The sequence below is a fragment of the Aotus nancymaae genome, unplaced genomic scaffold (genome assembly GCF_030222135.1).
Source record: "Aotus nancymaae isolate 86718 unplaced genomic scaffold, 86718_ANA_hifiasm-v0.15.2.pri h1tg000002l, whole genome shotgun sequence".
NCBI classification, from domain to species: domain Eukaryota; kingdom Metazoa; phylum Chordata; class Mammalia; order Primates; family Aotidae; genus Aotus; species Aotus nancymaae.
Genome location: NW_026988413.1, coordinates 35,387,459 through 35,410,834, shown reverse-complemented (window position 1 = coordinate 35,410,834; position 23,376 = coordinate 35,387,459). Strand labels below are relative to the sequence as shown.

The 23,376-nt window shown below is 35.2% G+C and overlaps 1 protein-coding gene and 1 non-coding gene across 7 annotated transcripts in view; both read left to right on the top strand.

The window, feature by feature from the left end:
* Nucleotides 1-23,376, top strand: part of CPED1 (cadherin like and PC-esterase domain containing 1) — a 313,055-nt gene that overhangs the window by 162,481 nt on the left and 127,198 nt on the right. For all 6 annotated transcript variants that reach the window (XR_010341759.1, XM_064373989.1, XM_012474072.2 and 3 more), the window contains 2 exons: nucleotides 2,310-2,496; nucleotides 3,485-3,653. Coding sequence is in view for 5 of the 6 variants with exons in the window: in XM_064373989.1 (XP_064230059.1) it covers nucleotides 2,310-2,496; nucleotides 3,485-3,653 (356 nt within the window). In the remaining variant the exon portion in view is untranslated. The remainder of the gene's footprint in view (nucleotides 1-2,309; nucleotides 2,497-3,484; nucleotides 3,654-23,376) is intronic.
* On the top strand, nucleotides 18,782-18,886 carry LOC135274278 (U6 spliceosomal RNA). Its single transcript, XR_010342120.1, has one exon. It is a non-coding gene; the product is annotated as a U6 spliceosomal RNA (small nuclear RNA).

Sequence of the window (23,376 nt, the reverse complement as noted above, 5' to 3'; positions counted from 1 at the left end):
GAGAACGATTGCACATTTATTTCAGGTCATCTAGGGCTGTTTCAGTTCCGAAGGAAAGCAAGCCCCGTTGAAAACTGTGACTATTAAGTGAAAGCATAAACTGCAGGGAAATTAACTCTCAAAGAATCTTTATAAAAATATATCCTATTAAGTTAAAGTACATCTTTCATGTTTTATTTTGAAAAAAGATCGATCTTCCTCTTTGCTGTTCACTTAGCTAGTTCTGGGCATAAAAGTGCAAGTGTTGATATTCCCTTTTTGCCTGGGCAATGGTCATTTCCAAAGCACAGTCCATATCTCAGCTTCAGCTTGTTTAATATTATGTTGAGTTTGCAGCCATTTGAATCAAATCTCATGATTAATAATATCCTTTTTTTTTATTGTGCTTATCTCAGGGTCTTTAATGAGAAAATACTGGAGAAAAAACTTTGATTAAAAAATGTATTATTAATAAGTGGTTGAATTTGAATTAAAAACTGTGGTCCTTTACAGAATGACTTCTAATAAAAATAATTTCTGCCTTCATTCTTTTTTCTTTTTTATTATAGGAAGATTTCAGGGGGCTGTTATGATCATTGCAATTGTAGATGCAGTTCACCTACATCTATCAGCCAGATACTATCTTTGATTGACCATTAGGACAAATAACAAGTAAAATTAATGAAGCAGATAGTTTACCCAATTTAATGAGTTATTCAACCAACATTACTAGATGTTTATTTTTTATAAAGACTTTTTTATGAAATAAAATTACGATATGTCTATTGTAATATATACATTAATTTGTATATTTATACAGTAATTTGTTGTAATTTATACATTAATTTGTTGTTCTTCCATAGCCAAAGAAAACTAGAGAATATGGGTCAGAAATATATAGGTTCTTTGAAATTTTTAATTCTTTTAGTCCATGATGGGAGCTATATAGAGACCTAGTCCCCAGAACTAGAATGAAGCATCCATATGGGTTGGTGGTACTCATTGTCATGGATTTGGTGGTGCATCTCCATGTCCATCAAAGAAAAATAAAAATTTTGGTCTTGTTGAAGCACAAAGTCTGGGCATATTGGGCAATGCTGCCGGAGAGCAAGACAAGGAAGGGCTTGTGAAATGCCTTGTTTGCCTTTTTAGGAGCTCGGACTTGACTCTGGAAGTGATGAGAAACCACTAAAGAAAGGAAGACAAATCATCAGATTTGACCTTAGAAAAATCAGTATTATAGTTATCTAAAAGCAGAGGAAAAACCAACAGTTAATAAAATGATCTCCTTTCTCTATGTTCAGTTTCATAGCTTTCTGTAGCAAATTCTGTGTTATTGTTTTTGTTTATATGTTGTTAAATGTCACTGAACATTTTATGTAAGGCCACACCAAGATACTTTCATTTTACAGATTTTTATAGAATTTTCTATGTTTATCTTTGTTGGCATTTTATTGACAATCGGAAAGTATTGATGGAACTAAATACTTGACATTTCTTTGAAAAACACTGTTAACATTTTGAGTAATTTGTTTATTCCAAACATTAATATTGAATATAACTTAACAGTAGCTCGTGTATGTGCCTATAAAGCTATTTTTCTTTTTCTTTTTTGTTTGTGCACTGAGATACAGCTGTAAACAATTGGGCTAACAAAGAGAAATATTTTTTTAATGCCTCAGAATCAATGATATGAAGTAATATTCTAGGTTCTGTGGCAGGATGGAGCAGAGTATAGTATTTCCTTCTTATACTTGATGGTACTTTCGCAAGTAAGGTGGCCTTGGAAGGGAGCAGTTTCGGGATGCCCTTGCTTATGTGTCTGTTTGGTATAATATTGGAGTCTTGCCCCACACTGCCTATGAGATACTATATCAATTAAACGGCATTTCAATGACACTCCACATCAAGAAATTTTCCTCATTCCTTGCTGGTCTCCTTCTGCCACCATCCCACAGAGCCGTCACCTCCACTTACATAGTTGCTTGATATATGCAGTAAATATCACAAAAATGTTATCAGTCTACAGGAGAGACATTTTCCCACCTTCTGTGCCTTTAAACTTTCAAGGGCTGAGCAAAAAACACCATCTATATAACACAAACTAAAATCAACAGCTGATATATGAAGCAAATTCTACAGAATCTGATGAATTGAAAAGCCAGCTGCAGCCACAAATCAACTATGATCAAGGTACTGAATGAAGTCAGTAGGGATCACTGAAGTTGTTCAAAGGAAATAGAAAAAGAAAAACCTTAATCATATATTATTTAAAGATATTTTTCCACTTCACAGTTGTCTTTTTTCTTTCATTGTTTTTGTTTTAACAGATAAAGACACACCGTGTCATATCAAGCAGATCTTCACACATCCGAATTTGGAACTAAATCCTGAGTTTAATCCAAAGATCAAAGACTATTACTCTGAAGTCCCATTTGATGTGGTAACAGTGACAATTGGAGTGGAGACTCCTAAGTGTCAGTGCAAGGTGCACCTGTATGAGCAGGCAGGGCCAAGGTATGAGGATGTTGCCTGGGGCTTTGTTGAGACACCATACTGGAAAGCAGACATTTGATGCAAATTTTGAAAGTGGTTCAGAAAAGCTGATTCATAAGATCAGTTGAAAGATTCCCAGGGTGTGAACTTTCCCCTTCTCAGGTTTTTTGTTTGTTTTATTTTGTTTTTAAAGATTGGCAATCTTTGCAGCTCATCTTTGTAACAATAGTTTAACAAGAAATGATCTTGTTGCATGAAATATAGAGAAGTTCAATTAAGGAAAAATTTCACTTATTTTTGTCATGTTTTAAAATTCATGTTTTAAGATTTTTGAAGACGTCAAGTTTTTTAATATTCAAAAAGTGATTGCTTAAACCTATTGGAGCACAATTTGCGGAGACAGTACCACTAACTTTCCTAACTTTCACTGACTTTTTTTTCCTATTGATCTTTTAAAAGTCAGTAACTCTTTCATTCATAATTTTGAACAGAAGATAGGACCTTATTCTGTACTGTATCCATTGCAAAGAAGATACCCATGGTTCCATGCTGTAGGGAAAGAAATGCGCTTGGATCCCTTAGGAGCCAAGTCTAGTAGAAAGAAAGGATTCAAGTTGGGACAACCTGGGTTCCCAACCCTGACTCTTCTATGTGACTTTGAATGATGTGTTTACTAATTCTAGGTCATGATCTCTATATTTAAAATGGGGACAATCATAGTTGCATTAAATGAGATAATGTGTGACCTTGGAATGTGTCTAATAAATATTAGTTTCCTTCTCTTATGGAAGATATAACTTGCTCTGCAAGAAGACTCTTGGCATAGTAAAGTATTGTGAGAGAGATGTTTATTTGTTTTCCTATTTTAGGTTTCTTATGAAATTGTATAGACCTTTCTGTTATTTATTTAAATAGGCAATTAATAAATATTGATAGATGAATCAGTTTGTGCTGAGTAAATCTCCCCTATTTATATTCTCTCTCTTTCTCTCTTCCTCTTTCTCTCCAGTTTTGCCAGCTACCCTTTGGGCTTAGGAATGAACAAAATCTCAATATTTGTGGTGGATGAATCTCCAGCACACAGTGAGACCCTGATCACGTACAAACTCACCATCTATAGAGAAGACCGCCCAAGTCTGCCCTTGTTTGAGGCCTTCACAGCATGTGGTTTTGTGCAGGTAAGTGAAGTTTACATTTGCACTTGGGTTGAGTTGGGAATGATCTGTTAATCTGGGTGAAAAGTGCCAAATGAAAATTATTTCAAGAAATTGTATGCTTTGAAGTCAAAATTGTGGTCTCATTTCAAAAGATTGAGAATCCCAGCCAGGTATCTAAGGCACCTCATTGTGAGTGATTTTCTTTTCAGTGTGCTCATTGTGTTCATTGTGTTCAGTGGACTTACTGTGGTTAATGTTCAAAAACATGTGAGGACTCACACTTAGTTGTGAAATCGGTTTCACATTTTCCTTTTAAACTGGGCTGTTTTTCTTGGATTTGTCTCTGGATCTACTTTTGAAATTTTAAACTAGATTTAGTAGAATTTACTTTAAAGAATAAGAGGAAAATTTATGGAACTTTTACAGAAAGCATGCTGGATAAATGAAACTAAATTTGCTTGGGATAGATATATTTCTCATTCACTTCTCATGCAGTCATCATTTCACAAGGCTGTAGTTTCTCTTGTGAGCAAAATGTACTATTTTTTAACCTGTTCATTTTGGAGAAGGGTGAATGTTGCCCTAACACTTTTGTTCTATGGTTTTTCCCTATTTTTTCTTTTTTAAGAATCCTATGTATAATCTTGTACCTTTCCTCATATTGTATACACCTTACTACAGATGATTCCAGGGAAGTAGTAACTGGTATTTTTATCACATATCTACTAATTCTCTCAGAAAGTGTACTTGCTAATATGTCATGTCAAATTACATACTACTATGAGCTTTGAAGTATAGATGGTTAGTAAAAGAGTGGTATTGCTGACTGGGCCTTGGTAGGTAGTGTGGTTACCATGTTTTTTAATGTAACAGCCAGACACAGTAATCACCCCGCCGCTGTCTTATCTGTTTCCAAGAGCTTTAAAAATCTCAGGGATAGGCATGATTTTTATTTTTTAAGAAAACCATATCACTAATTTATGAATTACTACTAAATCAAATTGAATTTCATGTGTCTGAAGATTCATTCAAAAAAAGATGAAGATGTTATTCTCAAAGATATTAATAGGCATACTTAAAAAGAGTAGAATTTCATTGTCAAATAAACCCATTGGTTGATGAAGCAATGAGTTAAACAAAGTTAAGTAGCTGTCTTTACTATAGGATTTCTCTGAACCTCTAATATACTAATTTAAATGGTGGTTCATTTATAGTATGGAAAAAATATATATTTCACTTATATGATGTTCAAGAATAAGCAGAAGTAATCTATGTTTATAGAAGTCAGAATAGCAGTTACCTAGAAGGTGTGGGTACCACTAAGCATAAGGGAATGTTTTGGGCAAATGTCCAACATCAAACTTATCTGATGTGCTTTTAATAGAATAGCTATTAATATTTTTTATGGGAAATATTTGAGGAAACACTGGTCTACACTATGGAGAAGACTTTAAAATATGTTCCTCTCAAGTTTTGACCTTTCAGTTTGCTTTATTTGGATTGCTGTCTCAATCTGCTTCTGAACTGAAGAACAAATAATATAGCCACACCAAAAGTGTTTAAAAAAATAAACAAAAATCTAGAGGGAGGTGTGCTTTTGTCTATTTGTGTATGTTTGTGTGTGTGTAATCATTTCTAAACTAAATATTCTTAACCTTTTTGGTGGAGCATTTTTTTTTCTTTCATTGCTGGTGGGAGTATGAAATGTTTGACCACTTTGGAGAACTTTGGCAGTATCCGCTGAAGCTAAATATATATAAATGACTCAGCAATCCTTCTAGCTATACACCTAAGACAAATGAAGTCATGTGCCCATAAAAAGACACACATACACAAAATATTTATATTGGTTTCATTCACAGTAGCTAACAGCTGAAAATAGTTCAGCAAGAAAGGAAACAAATCCAATATTATACTATTAGGGCACAAAAAATAAATGAACTACAGATATGCACAAATATGGAAGAATCTTCAAAACCTTACGTTGATAAAAACAAGCCAGACATCAATAATGAATGCTGAGAAGGATGTGGAGAAGAGGGAACCCTTGTACTCTGTTGGTGAGAAAGTAAATTAGTACAGCCACTATGATGAACAGTATCAAAGTTTCTCAAGAAACTAAAAATAGAACTAGTGTATAATCCAGCAATCCCACGGCTGAGTATATTTCCAAAATAAAGGAAATCATTATACTGAAGAGATATCTGCAATATATCCCGTTTGTTGCAGCATTATTCATAATAGCCAAGATATGGAATCAACCTAAGTGTCTGTCAATGGATGAATGGATAAAGAAAATGTGATACATGTATACAATGGTGTATTACTCAGTCATTAAAAATGAAATCCTGTTATTTGCAACAGGACGGATGGAACTGGAGGACATAACATTAAGTGAAATAAGTCAGAAACAGAAAGACAAATATCACATGCTCTCAGTCATACGTGGGAGCCGAAGACAAGTGGATATCAGGAGATAAAGAGTAGAATGATGGTTAACCATAGGCTAAGTAGGGCAGTGGAGAGGGTGGGATGAAGAGTGGTTGTTAATGGATGGACACAAAAACACAAATGGAAGGAATAAGGTCTAATGTTCAATAGCATAACAGGGCAACTATAGTTAGCAATAATTTATGATATATTTCAAAATAACTGGAAGAGTGGAATTGGAATATTCCTACCACAAAGAAATGACAAATACTTGAGGTGATAGATATCCCAATTACTCTGATTTGATCATTGCACATTGTACACTTCTATCAAAATATCACATGTATCCCATAAATATGTACGATTATTATGTAATCACAATTAAAAATAAAACAATTGAAAGAAGCCAGACATATAAATAAATACTACATTTCACTTATATAAAGTTCAAGAATAAGCAAAACTAATCTATGTTTATAGAGGTCAGAATAGCAGGTACCTAGAAGGTGTGGTACCACTAAGTATGAGGGAACTTTTTGGGCAAATGTCCTTATCTTAATCTGGGTTACAGTTGCATATATAACTAGGTGCTATCTAGATAGATAAAAATTTAATTAACTTTGAACTTAAGATTTTTGCAATTTACTGTTTAAAATTATATAATATATCAAATATACATGTATATTTGTGTATATATATAAATTATGTATACTGTATATAAATTATACCTCAATAAAGTAAGAAAAAAGATTGGTGGGAAAGTATGTGTTCCTATCTTCCATGACATGTTTCTTCAATGTTGTATTGATCAGAAACAAGTTAATTATCATGCCATGACCTTAAAGAATAGATTATGTCGAAAAATGTTACTATAATATCAAGAAAAATATTAGAAAATTCTTGTGGCATGAATCCTACACATGATTGCAGAAAAGTATGTTGGTAATTTATAAGAATATTTTCCACAAGGTCTTAATTTAAAGTTTATGTGTGGTCCCACAGTAAGTATTGTATTTTATAACATGGAAAATTGTCTGATAAGCACTAGTATTTTTTAGAAAGTGTCAAATTAGTGAAAAGAAAAATGTGGCATGAATAATATGGGCTGCTTTAGACACTTAACTAGGCACAAGTGGCTTCATGAGCTGGGGGAAGTCATCAGCAGGTGTAAAATTTTCTCACCATAGAGTCCACTTAAAATTTTAACTCACAGACTTTTCTCTTATTTCTCTTTTATATTTAATCTCATTAGGGTCTTTAGGTTTCACAGCAAGCTGATACCATCACAAAGGTTAAAATACAAATAAAAAGTGATGGATAAAATTTCTAATCTTCTATCAATTCTCAAGTATTTGAGAATTTCTAAATTAATAGCTAAGCAGATATACATCATGAGCCTTACAAATTTTCAGTTTTCCAAGCTGTTCTTTTTTTTTTTTCTTTTTCTGTCAACAGCCACAGTGTCCTCACTATATGTGTAGGGCTGAAATCTAGAGTCAAACTATTACATAATAACTGTTTCATTTGTATCCCCAAAGCCTATGCAGGCAAATCTAAAAGAAAATGAATTAAACATTTATTATATTTTATTTATGGGTCAAGGGGAAATAATTACAATTTCTCCCTACATTTCAAATTAGATTTTGGTCTAATGAACTCCCTTCTTAAATTTTAAATAAACATTATCTTAATCTATTTGTGCTGCTCTAACAAAATACTCCAGACTAGGCAGTTTATAGAGAACAAAAGCTTATTTCCTTTAGTTCTGGAGGGTGGGAAGTCCAAAATCAAGGCACTGGCATTTGGTGGTGTCTCGTGAGGTTCTTTGTGCTGCATCCTCACATGGTGGAGGAGAGAAAATGAGCAAAAAGGGAAAATTCTATGTCCTCACATGGGGAAAGATTCAAAGGGCAGCAAAAGGGTCTAAAGTAGTTCTCTCCAGCACTTTTATAATTAGTGCCCTCATAAATGACACTAATCCGTTTATGAGGGTGGAACTCTCATGATTTAATCACATCCTAAAAATCTACACCTCTTATTACCATCACAATGGGGATTAAGTTCCAACGCAAGAATTTTGGGGACATTCAAACTACAGCAAACTTAAAAGGCTATCCACCTCCAAATAACCAAAATAGAAGAAACCAGTTTAAGATTAATCAAGCCTCCTAATTTCTCCTTTCCCTATTCTCTTACCTTCTGAGCATCAACTCTGCATGTTACCATTTTGCCAAAGGACTAACATGGCAAAGTAAGCAAAGATAAAGCATACCAGTCAGTTAAAAAATCAATTACAATAACATTTGATGAATAGTAAGATAATTTGATTAACTTGTTACTAGACATTTTATCAAACATTGGTAAGTACCTACTTAGCCATAATGAACTATTTGAGTTTATTTAATGTCTATATTTTAATTCTTCTTATGCTGAGAGACAGCTTTTAGTTTAGTTAGCTCTTAGTTTAGTTATTACCAGTGAAGGAGAGTTAATTTACATGACATATCACCAGATCGGGACTAGAGTTTCTCAATCTCAGCACTATTGACATTTGAAGCTGGGTATTTCTTTGTTCCAGGGAAGTTATTCTATTTATTGTGAGATGTTTAGCAGCACTCTTGGCTTCCATCTAGATTCCTGTAGCAACCCCCTCCCCAAAATGTGTCAACCAAAAATGTCTTTGGACATTGCCAAATGCCTGTTGAGGGACAAAGTCAACCCTGACTGACAACCACTGGTTTAGACAAATGGGTTTCTGTTTTCTACTGTCCTATGTGTTTACTAGGAGTGTGAATAATTTATGAGTAATCCTTCAATGTTGTATGTTGGAGAATCATTCTTATCTTTCATCTTCGTATTTTAAATCATTTCTGTAGACAGTGATACTGTTCTGACAGCCCTTTATTCTATTCATTAATCTCCCTTCTTTTCTCTCCAATGTAATTATTACAATCAGAAATTTGCATTCAAATACAGAAAACATTGTTAATGAAACATAAAATACCATATAATAGAGTGAGTCTGTTATTTCATTCTGATTTACCCATAAACAATATAATATTTTGCTGTTAGGAAGAAAGATTTATAAAATAATAAATTGTTATTGTGACTAGAATATTTCGTGTTTAGGAATTAATAAAATATACTTATAAGAAAATTAATATACATAAGGGGGAACATTTCTTTTAGTACTCCTTTCCAAATCAAATTTTTTTGACATGGAGAACAATATAATATTCACACAAGTTGATTTGTATAGATGATCTATGGTGTCACATACATTTTGCCCCCAAAATGTTGCATCAGAATAGAGTAATAAATAAAAGCTACAGAAAAGTTATATATAGGAGAAGTTATATATATACATTTCACAGATCTATTTGAAACAGTTCCCATTTTAAAACAGATTACGATTTGCAAATGGAAAATACCAAGAAAAGACAAAATAGTATTTAAAAATTGTCTAGCATTTAGCTACACACTTGAAACTGGTATTCGATGACTTATTTTTGAAACATCAATTAGCCATCTATGTTCTGAGATATTAAATGATGTGTGAATGACTTCAGTTATGATATTTTGAAATGGTTTGGAACTCTCTCATTTATTTTTTCTACCCTTCCAACAGCATAGAGGTCCATTATAAAATAGCTCAAGTGATAATTATCTAATATCTTAGCAAATATTCATATTAAGAGATAGGAGTACATTTATCAATAATTATTTAATAAAAACCTGTTAGTTTCCAAGGTTATACTGTCAATTAAATACCTATTTTAATGGCTATTAATTACCTTGCCTACTTTAATTTACCAGAGAAATATAATTTAATTTTTTAACAATACAATATGTGCTGTAGTGAAATTCTCTCAACTAGTAACTGATTATTAAGTACCTGCTATGCACTTTGTTTTGAGACGTACGCTATCCGCTATAGGGGAATACAATACCAGCTACAGCAGCCACAGAGGTAATAGGTATAACAGCAATGCAGCATTTACAGAACTTTTATTATGTGCCAGGCATTATGTTAGGCACTTTACTTTCTTGCCTTATTTAATGTTTATCCCAACCTTGAATATAGGTGATTTTTAATCCTCCTCTTATTTTTTAATATATAGAGAAACCAAGGCTTTAGAAAGGCTAGAAATCTTGTCAACCCTTTCTATCAGACAGATCATTAGTAAAGGTGGGATTTGAATACAGGTCTTGCTGCCTTCAAATGAAGGGAGAAAGATAGAGAACAACTAAAGAAATAGGAGCAGATAATACGGAAGATGCCAGAATTGTAAAGGACGGGAAGAACTTGTTGGGAATTGGGGAAGAGGGATAAGAACTGGTTGGGAGTTAGAAATGAGATTGAGGAAACTGGGCTGTTCCATAGCTTGTATTCCTGACATTCGTGGGTCCTAGTCACTTTTGAACAAAGCCTCTGTGGATCCTTTGTTCCAACAAATAAATAAATATTACATTTTACAATAGTGTTGATATAAAGATAAATATGTTAATATTACAGATGTAGACTCTCTTCTCTGACTGAAAAGTTTTTTTTTTTCCTGCTTTTAAAGAAAAATTTGGGGGCCCCTAAAAAGATCACATGCTCTATGCACTGCAGCTGCTGTGTCTAATAGAGAAGTCGGGTCTACTCTAACATTTCGCTCTAGAGATCCTTAGCAGTGGCACCTACCTCACTGTCAAATGGCCTGGACTGTCAGTATTCTTTCAAGTCTTGTTAAGTGCCCTTGATTTAAATGTATAACCTTTGCAGGTATTTCAGATTCTTTGTCCACGGACTGAGCCATCTTTTACCCGTGTTCTTCAAGAGCCCACAAAGCACCTAGGGAAGTGAAATGTTATTTCCATGAGCAGCATGGAGACATTCTGAATGCATAGACCTCCACAGTGGCCAGGAAGCATTTGCATACATCCAAGGCTTGGGAGGTTTTAACATTCAGTTTTCTTCAAAAGCAAGCAAAGATGAAAGTGATATATTCTTTCAATCATGATCTGTTTCAGCACTTATATAAATTATCCTTTGTGTTGATGAAAAATCATGTTAATCACTCACCTCATGAGGTAGTGTCACTTATGATTAGATAGATTACCATTTAAATAAAAATTTTTGCACACCGCATTTGTTTTGCATGTTTCTTCAACTCACATCTGCTTCCTCTACTAGAAGAAGCAAACTTTTGCTATCCAGCAGAGCAGCAGAACCAGTACAATGTGCAGGAGAATTGGGTCTTCCTAGCTTCTGACAGCATCCAGAGAAGTTTCTCTGAGTACTGCCTTCTGCTGTATTTCCTCATTGTTGCTTCAAGTTGTGTTTCAATATTCTAAGAATTTGTCTTCTGATTTCTGAACTGGACATAGAAATAGAAAGGAACACTGAGAGGTTTTTTTAAAAATATATTCTGCTTGAGTAGCTGGATTTTCAATGTGACATTTGAAACTTTGAAGGAGGTTGTGGCTAAAAGAGAAGTAGAGGGAACCTCTTTTTGATAATGCCAGTCCCTGATGCCCACATCTTTGTGGCTTGAATTGCTCCAAAATTTTATTTTTAATCTTTCTTTCTTCACTTCTTTCCCCATTTCTCAATCCAAACTAACTCTAGCAAAGGTATATACCAGCATAGTGAGGATGGTGGTGAAAGAAGAGATCATAGGTACGAGATTAGGTATTTTGTTTTCATAATTTCAGATTTTATTTTAGATTTGGGGGGTACCTGTGCAGGTTTGTTACATTGGTATGTTGTGTGATGCTGAGGTTTGGGCTACAATTGAGCCCACTACCCAGGTGGTAAGCATAGTAACCAAGAGGTACTTTTTCAACTCTTGCCTCCCTTCCTTTCTCCCTGCTCTAGTATTGTCTATTGTTGCCATCTTCATGTCCATGCATACCCAATGTTTAGCTCCCACTTATCAGTGAGAACATGTGGTATTGGGTTTTCTGTTCCTGCATTAATCTGCTTAGGGTGATAGGCTCCAGCTGCGTCAATGTTGCTGTAAAGGACATGATTTCATTCTTTTTTATGGCTGTGTAGTATTCCACATGGTGCATATGTATCATATTTTCTTTATCCATTTCACTGTGGATGAGCACCTCGGTTGATTTCATGTCTTTGCTATTGTGAATAGCACTGCAATGAACGTACAAGTGCATGTGTCTTTTTGATAAAATTAATTGTTTTTTGGATACATACCTAGTAATGGTATTGTTGGATTAAATGGTAATTTTGTTTTAAGGTCTTTGAGAAATCTCTAAACTGTCTTCCACAGTGGCTGAGTGAATTTACATTCCCACCAACAGCATAAGTATTTCCTTTTCTCTGCTGCCTCAGGTTAGGTAATTTTGTAAGTCCTTTTTCCCACAACCAAACCAAGTCTAAAGCATGATTTATTTTTTGAAAAAGATATTTTTGGCTTTATCAAACAACGAAGTTTGACTCTATATAGGATAAGTTAAAGCAAATGATTCCTCTGGGCCAGTGGTTCTTAACCTTTTGGAGGAGGCAATGTGCCCCTTACAATATCTGTGAAAGTTTTGACTCCTCATCTCAAAAAATAATGTACATATATATGCCCAATGGTGTACACAGTGTCAGAAGTATGAAAAGTCCCAGGTAAAAATTCCTATCCTAGTAACTCACAATCTGAAGCAGAATAATACTAGCAGTGACACACATAATAAGGACAGTTTCATTTCTGGCATAAATGTACATTATTATAATTCAGTTTATTGAGCACTTGCTTTGTTCGAGCAACTGCACTATTTATATACCTTGTTTTATTTGTAGTTTTGAATGATAAATTAGTGTCTATATAAAAATATAACATTTTGGAATCACATGTGCTTTTTCAATGATCTGTATTAGTACAAAGAAGCAGCAATTGTTATATTTCTCAAGGCAAATTGTCACCAAATCTATTATTTGGCTTAGAAATAAATATCTGTAAAGAGCTACTTGCCCTTGCTTTCTTCTTACAGGCTCAAAAAGTGGTTATGAGATGTAGGTAATGGTGCTCCTGAAAACTCAGGGAAATTGAACAATATATCATTTGGACTATTTATATTATTCTCATTAGTCAAAGCCATTTGTGTGCTTTCTTTCAGCAGGCTATAACAAATCGTTTTTTGTTCAAAGAAAGGTTGGCCCAATGTTTCAATTAGGTAATGCTGAGAATATTTCCACATGCCTTTGACTAACTGTGACACTTCCTTCAATAGGCATGTGTTGTAGGAACAAGAATGGGAGATGGAGTATTCCTTGCAGATGATTTCACTGATTACAGAACTAACTACAGGCTGGTTTGATGTATGGTCCCTGAAGACAGAGTAGGACACTTTACCGCCTGACATATTTAACTCCTTTTGAAACTGATGCTAATTTGTCTTTCTTTCTTTTTCACCCACAGCCCTTTTATAGGTAGGACTGATGAGTTTAAAACATTGAGCATGACTTCATTCTTCAAAGCAGAGCAGGCCCCTACCCAGTGCCCTCCAGCTCTCAGGACCTCATTCTTTAGCAATGTGGTACAGACGTTCACTGTGTTTGCTGGGTTTTTACCTCCTCCACATCCCCCAGCTCCCCACCCCTCCACATGCTTGAAGATGATCTTTCCAGACCTAATGAATCGGAAAATAAATATTGCATGTGGGCTTCTTGACCTGACAAATTATTTTAAAATTAAATTCTTGATAAAGTTAAGAGACCCAGGTTTCAAAGGTTCAAGAAATAACAGGGAGGGAGAAATTTTCTTTGAGTGAAATAATCCCTCTTAAATACTTTGATCAAAATACTATTTATGTTGTCTGGATTTGAGTTACAGCTCAACTCTTACTTGTCGGAGACCTTGGACAATTTCTCATCTGTCATATATGGATAGTAATGATACTGACACTCAAGGGAGTTTCAAGGAAAATTTGAGTTAATATTGTGAAGATCTTGGACTAGTGCTTGGGCACATAAAGAGTACAGTATCCACGTTTGCAAAATATATATGTTAAAAGAGATAGATAAATAAAATGTGTCTTCAGATTGGCATAAGAGGAAAGTTTAAAACATCAAATTTTATTTTCTCGTTGAAGTCTAGTAAAATGTTCCAGAGATTTTCAAATTGCTTATATTTAAGTTTAGATTTAATAAGATGCAAAAATATAAAGGACTTTGCAGCATGAATCACCTGTGCTAAATTATACATTACATTGTTGTAATGAATGTGATTACAAACATTTCATAACTGAGTGTAAACTTATCCTTAAACATGTATTTTGACAGTTGCATGATTAATGGTGAATGTCATTTTATTAGCAGTCTCAGCTGAGAGACTGGGAATTCAAGAATTATTTAACAATAAGAGAGGAAACATTGCTTTACTAAAACCGGAAATATCTTTCCCAGATTTCACTTGGTAGATTCCATTAAGGATAAGGATGAGGAGATCAATGTTCTCTGTGCCACTTTAATAAATTAGTAGCAAAGGATAAAGATACTATCTATGTTTTATGAGGAATGAGGCATAACCATAATGTAATTTAATTATTGTATATCTATAATCTCTAAAAAATACTATTATTCTAAAAGACTATAAACTTTTTGAAATTAGATTTTATTCCAAATGACTTTTAGATATTTTCCAAATGCTAATACGTCTTCACAGATTAGAGAAACAAAGCAAAAATTGACAATCAGGATTACATCAAGCTGAAAAGCTTCTGCACAGCAAAGGAAACAACCAACGAAGAGAAGAGATAACCTACTAAATGGAAGAAACTTTTGCAACGTGTCCATTTGACTAGGGTTCAATAGCTAAAATATGTAAGGAACTAAAACAACTCTATAGCAAAAAAAAGAAAAGTCTGATTTTAAAATGAGTAAAATTTCAGAAAAGACATTTCTCAAAAGAAGACATACACATAGCCAACAAGAGTGTGAGAAAATGTTCCACATACTAACCATCAGAGAAATGCAAATCAAAATCACCATGGCATATTATCCTACTCCAGTTAAAATGGCTTTTGTCAAAAAGACAGACAACAGATGCTGGCAAGAATGTGGAGAAAGGGGAACTCTAGCGCATTGTCGGTGGGAATGTAAATTAGTACAGCCAATATGGAGAACAGTATGGAGGCTCCTCAAAAAGTAAAAATAGAACTACCAGATGATCCATCAACCCCGCTGTTGAGTGTATATGCAAAAGAAAGTCAATATATGTAAGAGATATTTGTGCTCCCCTGTTTATTGCAGCGCTATTCACAATAGTCAAGATATGAATCAATTTAAGTGTCTGTCACAGAAGAGTGGATAAAGAAAGCATGGTAGTATACACAATGGAATATTATTCAGCTATAAAAAGTATGCAATCATATAATTTGCAGCAGCATGAATGGAACTGGAGGCCACTATATTAAGTGAAATAAGCCAGGCACAGAAAGACGAATGTTCCATGTTCACATTCATATGTGTGAGATAAAAAAGTGCATCTGATGAAGATAGAGAGTAGAATGATGGTTACCAGAGGCCAGAAATGGAAGGGAGGAGGAGAAAGATGAAAGGAAAAAAGAATATAACTATATGTATTACCACTGAACTGTACACTTAAGAATGATAAAGATAGTAAATTTTATAGACATATTTTACCTGGATAAAAAATTTTAAAAATAAAATGTGATCTCTCATGACTCTTGCATATTTTTATTGTATGCAGTGCAATACTGTAAACTTGAACAACACCAGGGGATGCACACAAAATGCCATCACTAATGATGCGGAAAGTGCTCCCAAGATGCAGAGAAAAGTCATGGTATAACAGAAAAAGTTGAATTGCTTGATATGTATCGTTAGTTGAATATGTGTTAATCAATTGTTTATGTCGTTAGTAAGGCTTCAAGTCAATATTACGTTATTAGTAGTTATGTTTCTGTAGAGTCAAAAGTTATACTTGGATTTTTTTTTTTTTTTTTTTTTTTGAGACGGAGTTTCACTGTTATTGGCCAGGCTGTAGTGCAATGGTGCAATCTCAGCTCACCGCAACCTCCGCCTCCCAGGTTCAAGTGATTCTCCTGCCTCAGCCTTCCTGAGTAGCTGGGATTGCAGGCATGCACCAGCCACCACACCCAGCTAATTTTGTATTTTTAGTGGAGATGGGGTTTCTCCATGTTGGTCAGCTGGTCTTGAACTCATGACCTCAGGTGATCCAACCACCTCGGGCTCCCAAAGTGCTGGGATTACAGGTGTGAGCCACTGCGCCTGGCCTACACTTGGACTTTTGACTGCCTGGGGGATTGGCACCACTAACCACCACCCCTCTTCTTACCTCCTGTTGTTCAAGGGTCAACTATATATACTTTACATATAGCTTTGGCTCCAAGAGTTAATTTGTAGGTTATTGTTTGGAACTTGTCATTAATTTCTTGTTGGTGTATAGAAGGAAATATACAAATGAGATTAGGTTTTAGGCAAGCCTTCAAAAGCCCACTTAGTATATGATATCACTAATATAGTAATGGGGACAGTCATAAGAAAGGGGTCAAGTACACCATGGAGCCCTGCAACAATTACATGTGGAGAAAAGGTTTGAGGGGCCAAAGCTGTTAATGGGGAAGACAGCAGTAGAGAAGGGTGTTAGCACAGGGCATGTTTCTAGCTGTAGGATTGACGACCAATAGTTCTATGGCCAGTAGCCAGGTTCATAGTTAGGCCATTTGTGAGTCTTGTGTTCCAATGTCACACTGAACTTTAGAGTTAGGAGGATCTTTGACATCCAGCACCTCACCCTGCATATCAGTAAACCTCAACAATTTGCCAAGGTCCATCATCAACAATTGACCAACGTTCATTGCCAGTCAATGGCAGAGTAAGGATGAGAACCCATGGATCAGGTAGCAAACCCGCTGGCAGTTTGTAGTTGTGCCTCATGTAGAAGGGCTATTAACATACAGATCTAGACATGGTTCCCAGAGCCAGCTCCACATCCTTCAGAAATTCACTAATGCTGACTATTTCTAAATGTATGAAATGAATGCTGGATTGCCAATTCATTGACAATTTACCCTCCCTGGCTGAAAAAGGTCCCTATTTCTTCTTTAGAATATTGACTTAGCTGTTCTATACCATTACTTGTTAAGTCTTAGTGGCATCGTCTTGACATCACAAAATATAAAAACTGTAAAAATTTTTTTTGATGAAAGGAATTCATTATATTCAGAGACAATTATAATTCGTTACTTTAATAAGCTTCCTTCAGTGATATCTCCAAGGATGAAACCTACATTGGTAATCTGCAAATCTTCCCAATAGCCAATCAGCAAATAGGAAATAATTATTGGGTCATGGTATCAACATATGAGAGGTAATTGTTGTATTAAGTTCTGCTGCTGTTAAAAGGATTGCGTGTTTGTTAGAAATTAAGCAAATACATTTGTCTGAGGCCATACTGGTACAGACTGCAAGAATAATGATTTGTGTAAAGTCCCCAAAATAGCCTGCACTGACTGGGAGTCTTTGACATCCCGGTTCCCATGCTAAGTCCATCTGTGATCACAATAACCCCTCAGTCTGGCATTCAGCCCTCCCTGCCAACTGGACACATGTCGCTGATGAACAGCTTCTCACCCCCTTTTATAACCAGAGCACAAATATTAGATGAATTTCCTTTGAACCTTGCTTCCTTTTGGCTCTTAACGTAGTCTAGCTCCTTAGAAGAAACATTTCAGGTTCTGGGACCCACAGAATCCCTTATTAATCATCTTTTTTTTTTTTTTCTGAAGGAACAAATAGTAAAAGGATTTTTATAGTTCTCCAAGGTAATAGATACTGTGTATCATGATTGTAAAAGATGTCCCACTTCCCAAATATTTAATTAGAATCTGTCACTGCAGTATATATAATATTAACCATCTTGCCCTTAAAAAGAGTACTAAGGTTTCTCTGCATAGCAATAATACTATTAATAAGAATAAGAAGTTACATAGAAATCATTTATAGATATAGATATAGAATTAGAAATAATAAGAAATGATAGTCATTTTCTATTTGATGCTTCTTCCAAGAACCTTCTAAACCTATTTCTTGGTCTAAAGAACCTATTTCTTTAGACACTTTCATACTTAACTAGCCAGACAACAGCCAAGCCATATTTAAATAACTCCATGTAATAAAATAATATGTTTTCCATATTAAGAGGAAAGATTCGAGAATGTTATATTCTTTTTAATGCCATTATCCAGTTAGAAAACTTTTAACCATAATGATAATAATTTCCAGCTATCCCAAATCCTAAAATAAAGTACCACCCCCCAAATATATTTTGTTACTGAAACATGTGTAAACAATTATGAATATCTAAACCATACTGGTGTTGGTTTTCAGAGTCTCTCCAAAACTGTAGGGAAAAAATGCCCCTAATGAGTACGTTGATAAATATATTCGACTTCAAAAGTTGCTTTTGCAGACCCAGAGAATAAAGGTTTCATTTTTTATTGAATATTAAAAAATGTTACAAATTTTAGATTTTACATTTCAGAAAAAGACATCTATATTACTCTTCTGATTTGTAAAACTCAAGTTGATTCAAAACTGCACCAGAATCTATGAGTGGGGAGTAGTCAATTGGAGTGAGATTATAATTTGGGGGAGATCAATCAGGGCCTCTGATTTAATCAAAAGTTTTTCTTCTTGTTTGTCTCTTCAAAAAATTGAATAGAAGTACATGGATTCATGCTCGCTTCGGCAGCACATATCTAAAATTGGAATGATACAGAGAAGATTAGCATGGCCCCTGTGCAAGGATGACATGCAAATTCGTGAAGCGTTCCATATATAATAATGTTTTTTAAAGTTAAAAAAAAAAAAAGAAGTGCATGGATTCATTATGCCAGGTACATGGATTCATAATAAGAAAAAAATTGAAGTAAGATATATATTTAAATATTAAATACTAAAATGTTTAGTTCAAAAGTATTTTTAAATGAACCTACCTCTTATTGTTACCAGAAGAAGCAATCCCAATCTTATTCAAATTCAATTTTAAATGCCATGGATTCTCCCACCCATTAGCACAATATTGTTCACAATGGTGAAGTAATTGTTGTATCTTCATAAAAACTCTACAATTAGTTAACACTCATTCTTTGATATTACTCTTTTATCTCTCTGGTCTCTCTGTCTCTGTCTCTCTCCCTCATTTACACACATATATGCACAGACACAAACACTCACACAGTCAATTTCTCCAGGCCAAAGCCTGGGTCTTTTATCATCCTCACTTAGCACAATGCCTGGAAAGTTCTTAATATTTGTAAAATTAAATGATACTGTTCAAACCAAATACAAAATTAAACACATGCCTTGTTTTACAAGTTATGTTCTAGGTGACGTTGATATGGCATTCTTTAAAAATGTTAAAATGCATGATTTCGTTTATGGGTTTTTTGCATATATAATTTTTAAATTGTTTTAGCTTTGTGTCTTGAAATAATATTGAACTGTTGAGTTGAAAATCAGTATAAACAATTCCTGTATACTTTATATCCAGATTCCCCAAAATATTTTTTAAATTTTTATTTATTTATTTAATTTTAAATGTTTATGGATACATAGTAGGGGTATGCATTTGTGGGGTACATGAGATTTAAAAATGTTGAATGCATCATTACATCACTATTACATTATATCATTATGACATTATATCACTATTACATTAGAATAGTGTTGATATTGTGTGCATGAAGGTTACATGAATACAATTTCTCTTCTTATCTCAGAAAAAAGAAGGCTGCCTTCTTAGCCTCAGACTTTCATATATTTGACTGCAAGAGAGATATGAGAGGATAGAGAGTGAGAAGAGGTGACATTTGGGGAATATATTGTTCATGAAAAGAGACTGTGTCCCCACCCCTGCTCCCAGAGGGGGAAGGGAGAGGGGTCCATGAGTTCTCCTCTTAAGGTAATCATCTGTGAAGCTTAGAGATGACTTGAACAGGGAGAGAAAGTTGCTTGTTTACCTGGCTGAATATCTGCTTAGTAACAGGGTTTGAGGAATGTCCTTGTACTGCCAGAAAGGAAGAAAGGGCATGCTGAGATATTGCTGCCGGTGAGGTTCTCCAGGCTAAGAAGGGGCAAGAAGCAGTCCCCTGAGTTCTCAGGAATTCCAGGTAGAGGTATATCTGTCCCAGGCCACAGACCCCAGAGTTAAAGTTATAGAAGGTAGAAATGAGTTTCTGTATCTAGGCTTCTCAGGGACCCAGCATGAGAGGACAAGACACCTGAGGCTTTTAATCAGGATCAGCTGGAAACTGTAGCTGAGCCTCTCAATGCTCCAGGCAACTGACAACATCAGGGCTTTTTTGAGGCTGCCCCCCTACAATAAGACAATGAGTGAGGTTAACAGGGATGACCCCCAAAAGAGATTTAGTTTGCCCTCTTCTTCTACCTTAAATCAAAAGGAACAAATTTGGGAACGTTATGAGAGAATGGACCTCATTCACCACCTCCAACTCTTCAGTATTAGTTTTTTTATTACTGTGCGACAAATTACCACAAACATAGCAACTTAAAACAACAACCATTCACTAGTTCACAGTTTGGTAGCTTAGAAATCCAGGGGCAGTGGGATGGGTGTTCTCTGGTCAGAGCTCAAAATCTAAAATTAAAGCATTGGCCAGGTTAAATTCTTGTCTGGAGCCTCTGGGGAAGAGCCCACTGACAAGCTCACAGAATTGAGCTGGCAGAATTCCCTTCCCTGCAACTGGAGGTCTGAAGTCCCTGTTTCCTTACAAGCTGCCAGTCAAGGACTGCTCTCAGCTCCCAGAGGCTGCCCACATTCCTTGCCACCTGGTCCCCTCCATCTCCTAAGCCAGCACCGAGACTCTCACACCTTGAATCTCTCCCAGGATTTTTCTTTCTCTGTCTTCCTTGTCTCTGACCTCTAGACCCAGATTTTAGCTCCCTAATTTAAGGTCAACTGATTTGTGAATTTAATTACATGTGCAAAATCCCTTCCAGCAACACCTGGATTAGTGTTTGCTTGAATAACTGGAGGAAGATGTATATACATCAAGGGCCAGAAATTTTAAGAGCTATCTCAGAATTAGCTCTGTCATACTTCTCTACCTACCATTAAGTGTGGGAGGTGCAAATCTACGCTTCCCTTGGGGGAAAGTTTTGGATCCAAATGAGAATAAAGTTTTAGTGAAAATGAGACTTTTAATAACTGGCAATTACTAAAGTGTAATGACACAGGACTTTAATATCATCAAGGGAGCCAGATCCATTAAGAAAGGAGGTAGGTTTGTCAATAGAGCTGGATAGTAGCAGTTATTCAAAAAATAAAATTATTTCTCATGTATTTATTTACCTTAAAAGTTGAGAATCTTCAATTGAAACTATTATCTATGATTGGAACATCCTCATACAGTAGAGCATTTTATTGTAGTAAATGCCTACACTGTTCTTACCATATTTTATCACATTAATGTTTAATATAACCCTACGTGATTGGCACTATCATCACAGAAAATAAGAAGCAGACCTGAGATTAAATCCATAAAGTGTTGCAAACACAAATCTTTTCAGATTTGGCTAATATAAATGACAGAATTAGGCCAGGTGTGAGGCAATAGGAAGTGGTGAGGACTATGGCTAAGTGGAAATCATATGCCCTGTTAAATGTGAACAGCAACTGCTCAGCTGAAGATATTTGCTGCTATTTTGGGAGGCTGTTTCAGTATTGTGGAATCTCCTGATTCTTCCAAAGAAACTTAACATTTGAATTTTAATGGAAGATCTCTAAAGTTTTATATATTGGTAATTAATTTTTAAAAGGGAAGCCTCGACATGACAAACAGAGAAGTAAATAAAATTCTGTGATCAGATTCAGCACAGGGACCATCAATTCATGTCTTCTGATATCATCCAATGTACTCATACCATAAATAATAAACAATGTGTGTGGAGAAGGAAGGATGGGAGTTGAAGTGAAGGGATATAATGACTAGAACAATTTATATTGTTAATTAAAAAAACCTACTTTGATGTGGTTTTTAAAATAAAGAGGATTACTAGCAGATTTCACTGAAAAAAATCCAGATATTCCAAGCTCCAGGTGAAGTTTGATTCAGTGTTTAAACAACGACACCTGTTTCCTCTCCATCTCACTGCTGTACATTTTAGTTGTTACTTCACCCTCAGACTCCACATGGGAGCCTTTAGGCAGCTGCAGGTTCTCTCAGATGTCCACACATGGCTGTGGTCCTGCTGAACTTCAAAATCTTACATCACTTTCCTGGGAGTTCCTGCAAAATCTGCATAAATATCATTATCACTGATTGGATTTTGTGCCCAGGTCCTTACTGCTGATTGATTTAAGCCAATGAAGTCTAATCCTAGAACTGGTAAGAGGCCAATTCCTTCAAACATCATAGCTAAGTGTAAACAACAATCAATTCCCAAAGGAAATTAGAAATACTCTTTTAAGAAAGACAGATGCTAGGAAACAAAGAACAGAATCTATCTGAGGTTTGTCTTCTGAATACCTCCTCAGTTCTAGGACTTAAAAGACGTCTATGAAATATCTACTTCCAGTCTCAACTCTCCTTGTGGACTCCGATCCGTTTATCCAAATGCATATAAACCACTTTTACTTAGACATCTCTAATGCCATTTTATCATGTCTACCCCATTGCCCACAACATTCTATTACATCTAATTTCTTAGTCAATGTTCTTGGGTGCAGGAAATAGAAATCAATTCTGGCTAACCTAAGCAGCAAAGGAACTTTATTCAAAACATATCTGGTAGCTTACAGAATTGAGCTATTGTGGGAAGACTATAGAAGCAGAAAATAGACAGGAATCAAGGGAAATAGGGGGAGCTGCAGGCAAGGTACTACCCCGAATCCCCCTGTCACTGGACACACTTTCTTCTCCAGAGCCTGCAGGCTGCTGCTTCTGCCTCTGCTGCTGAATGTCAAGGTCATGAATGATTTCTAAACTGTCCTTTCTTATTTATGTCATTTGTTCCAAATTCAAAATCTTAGGTTGGGGCATCCAGTTAGCCACATTTAAATCACATGACATTGTCCTACTCACTAGATAGAGCAGGATTACTTGGCATTTATAGTATAGGATTCCCTCTAAATAAGAGAGGGTTGAACAATGGGCAGTGAAAAAATGACAAATGTCCTTATTCTTATATTTCATGGAGCCTCACAACAAGACAGCTACCAGTTAAATATAAGTAAGTCCATTCTCATACTTATAGCTCTCTAAGGATAAAATAAATATGCCCTCTCTATGGGCAATATGTTTCTCTCTC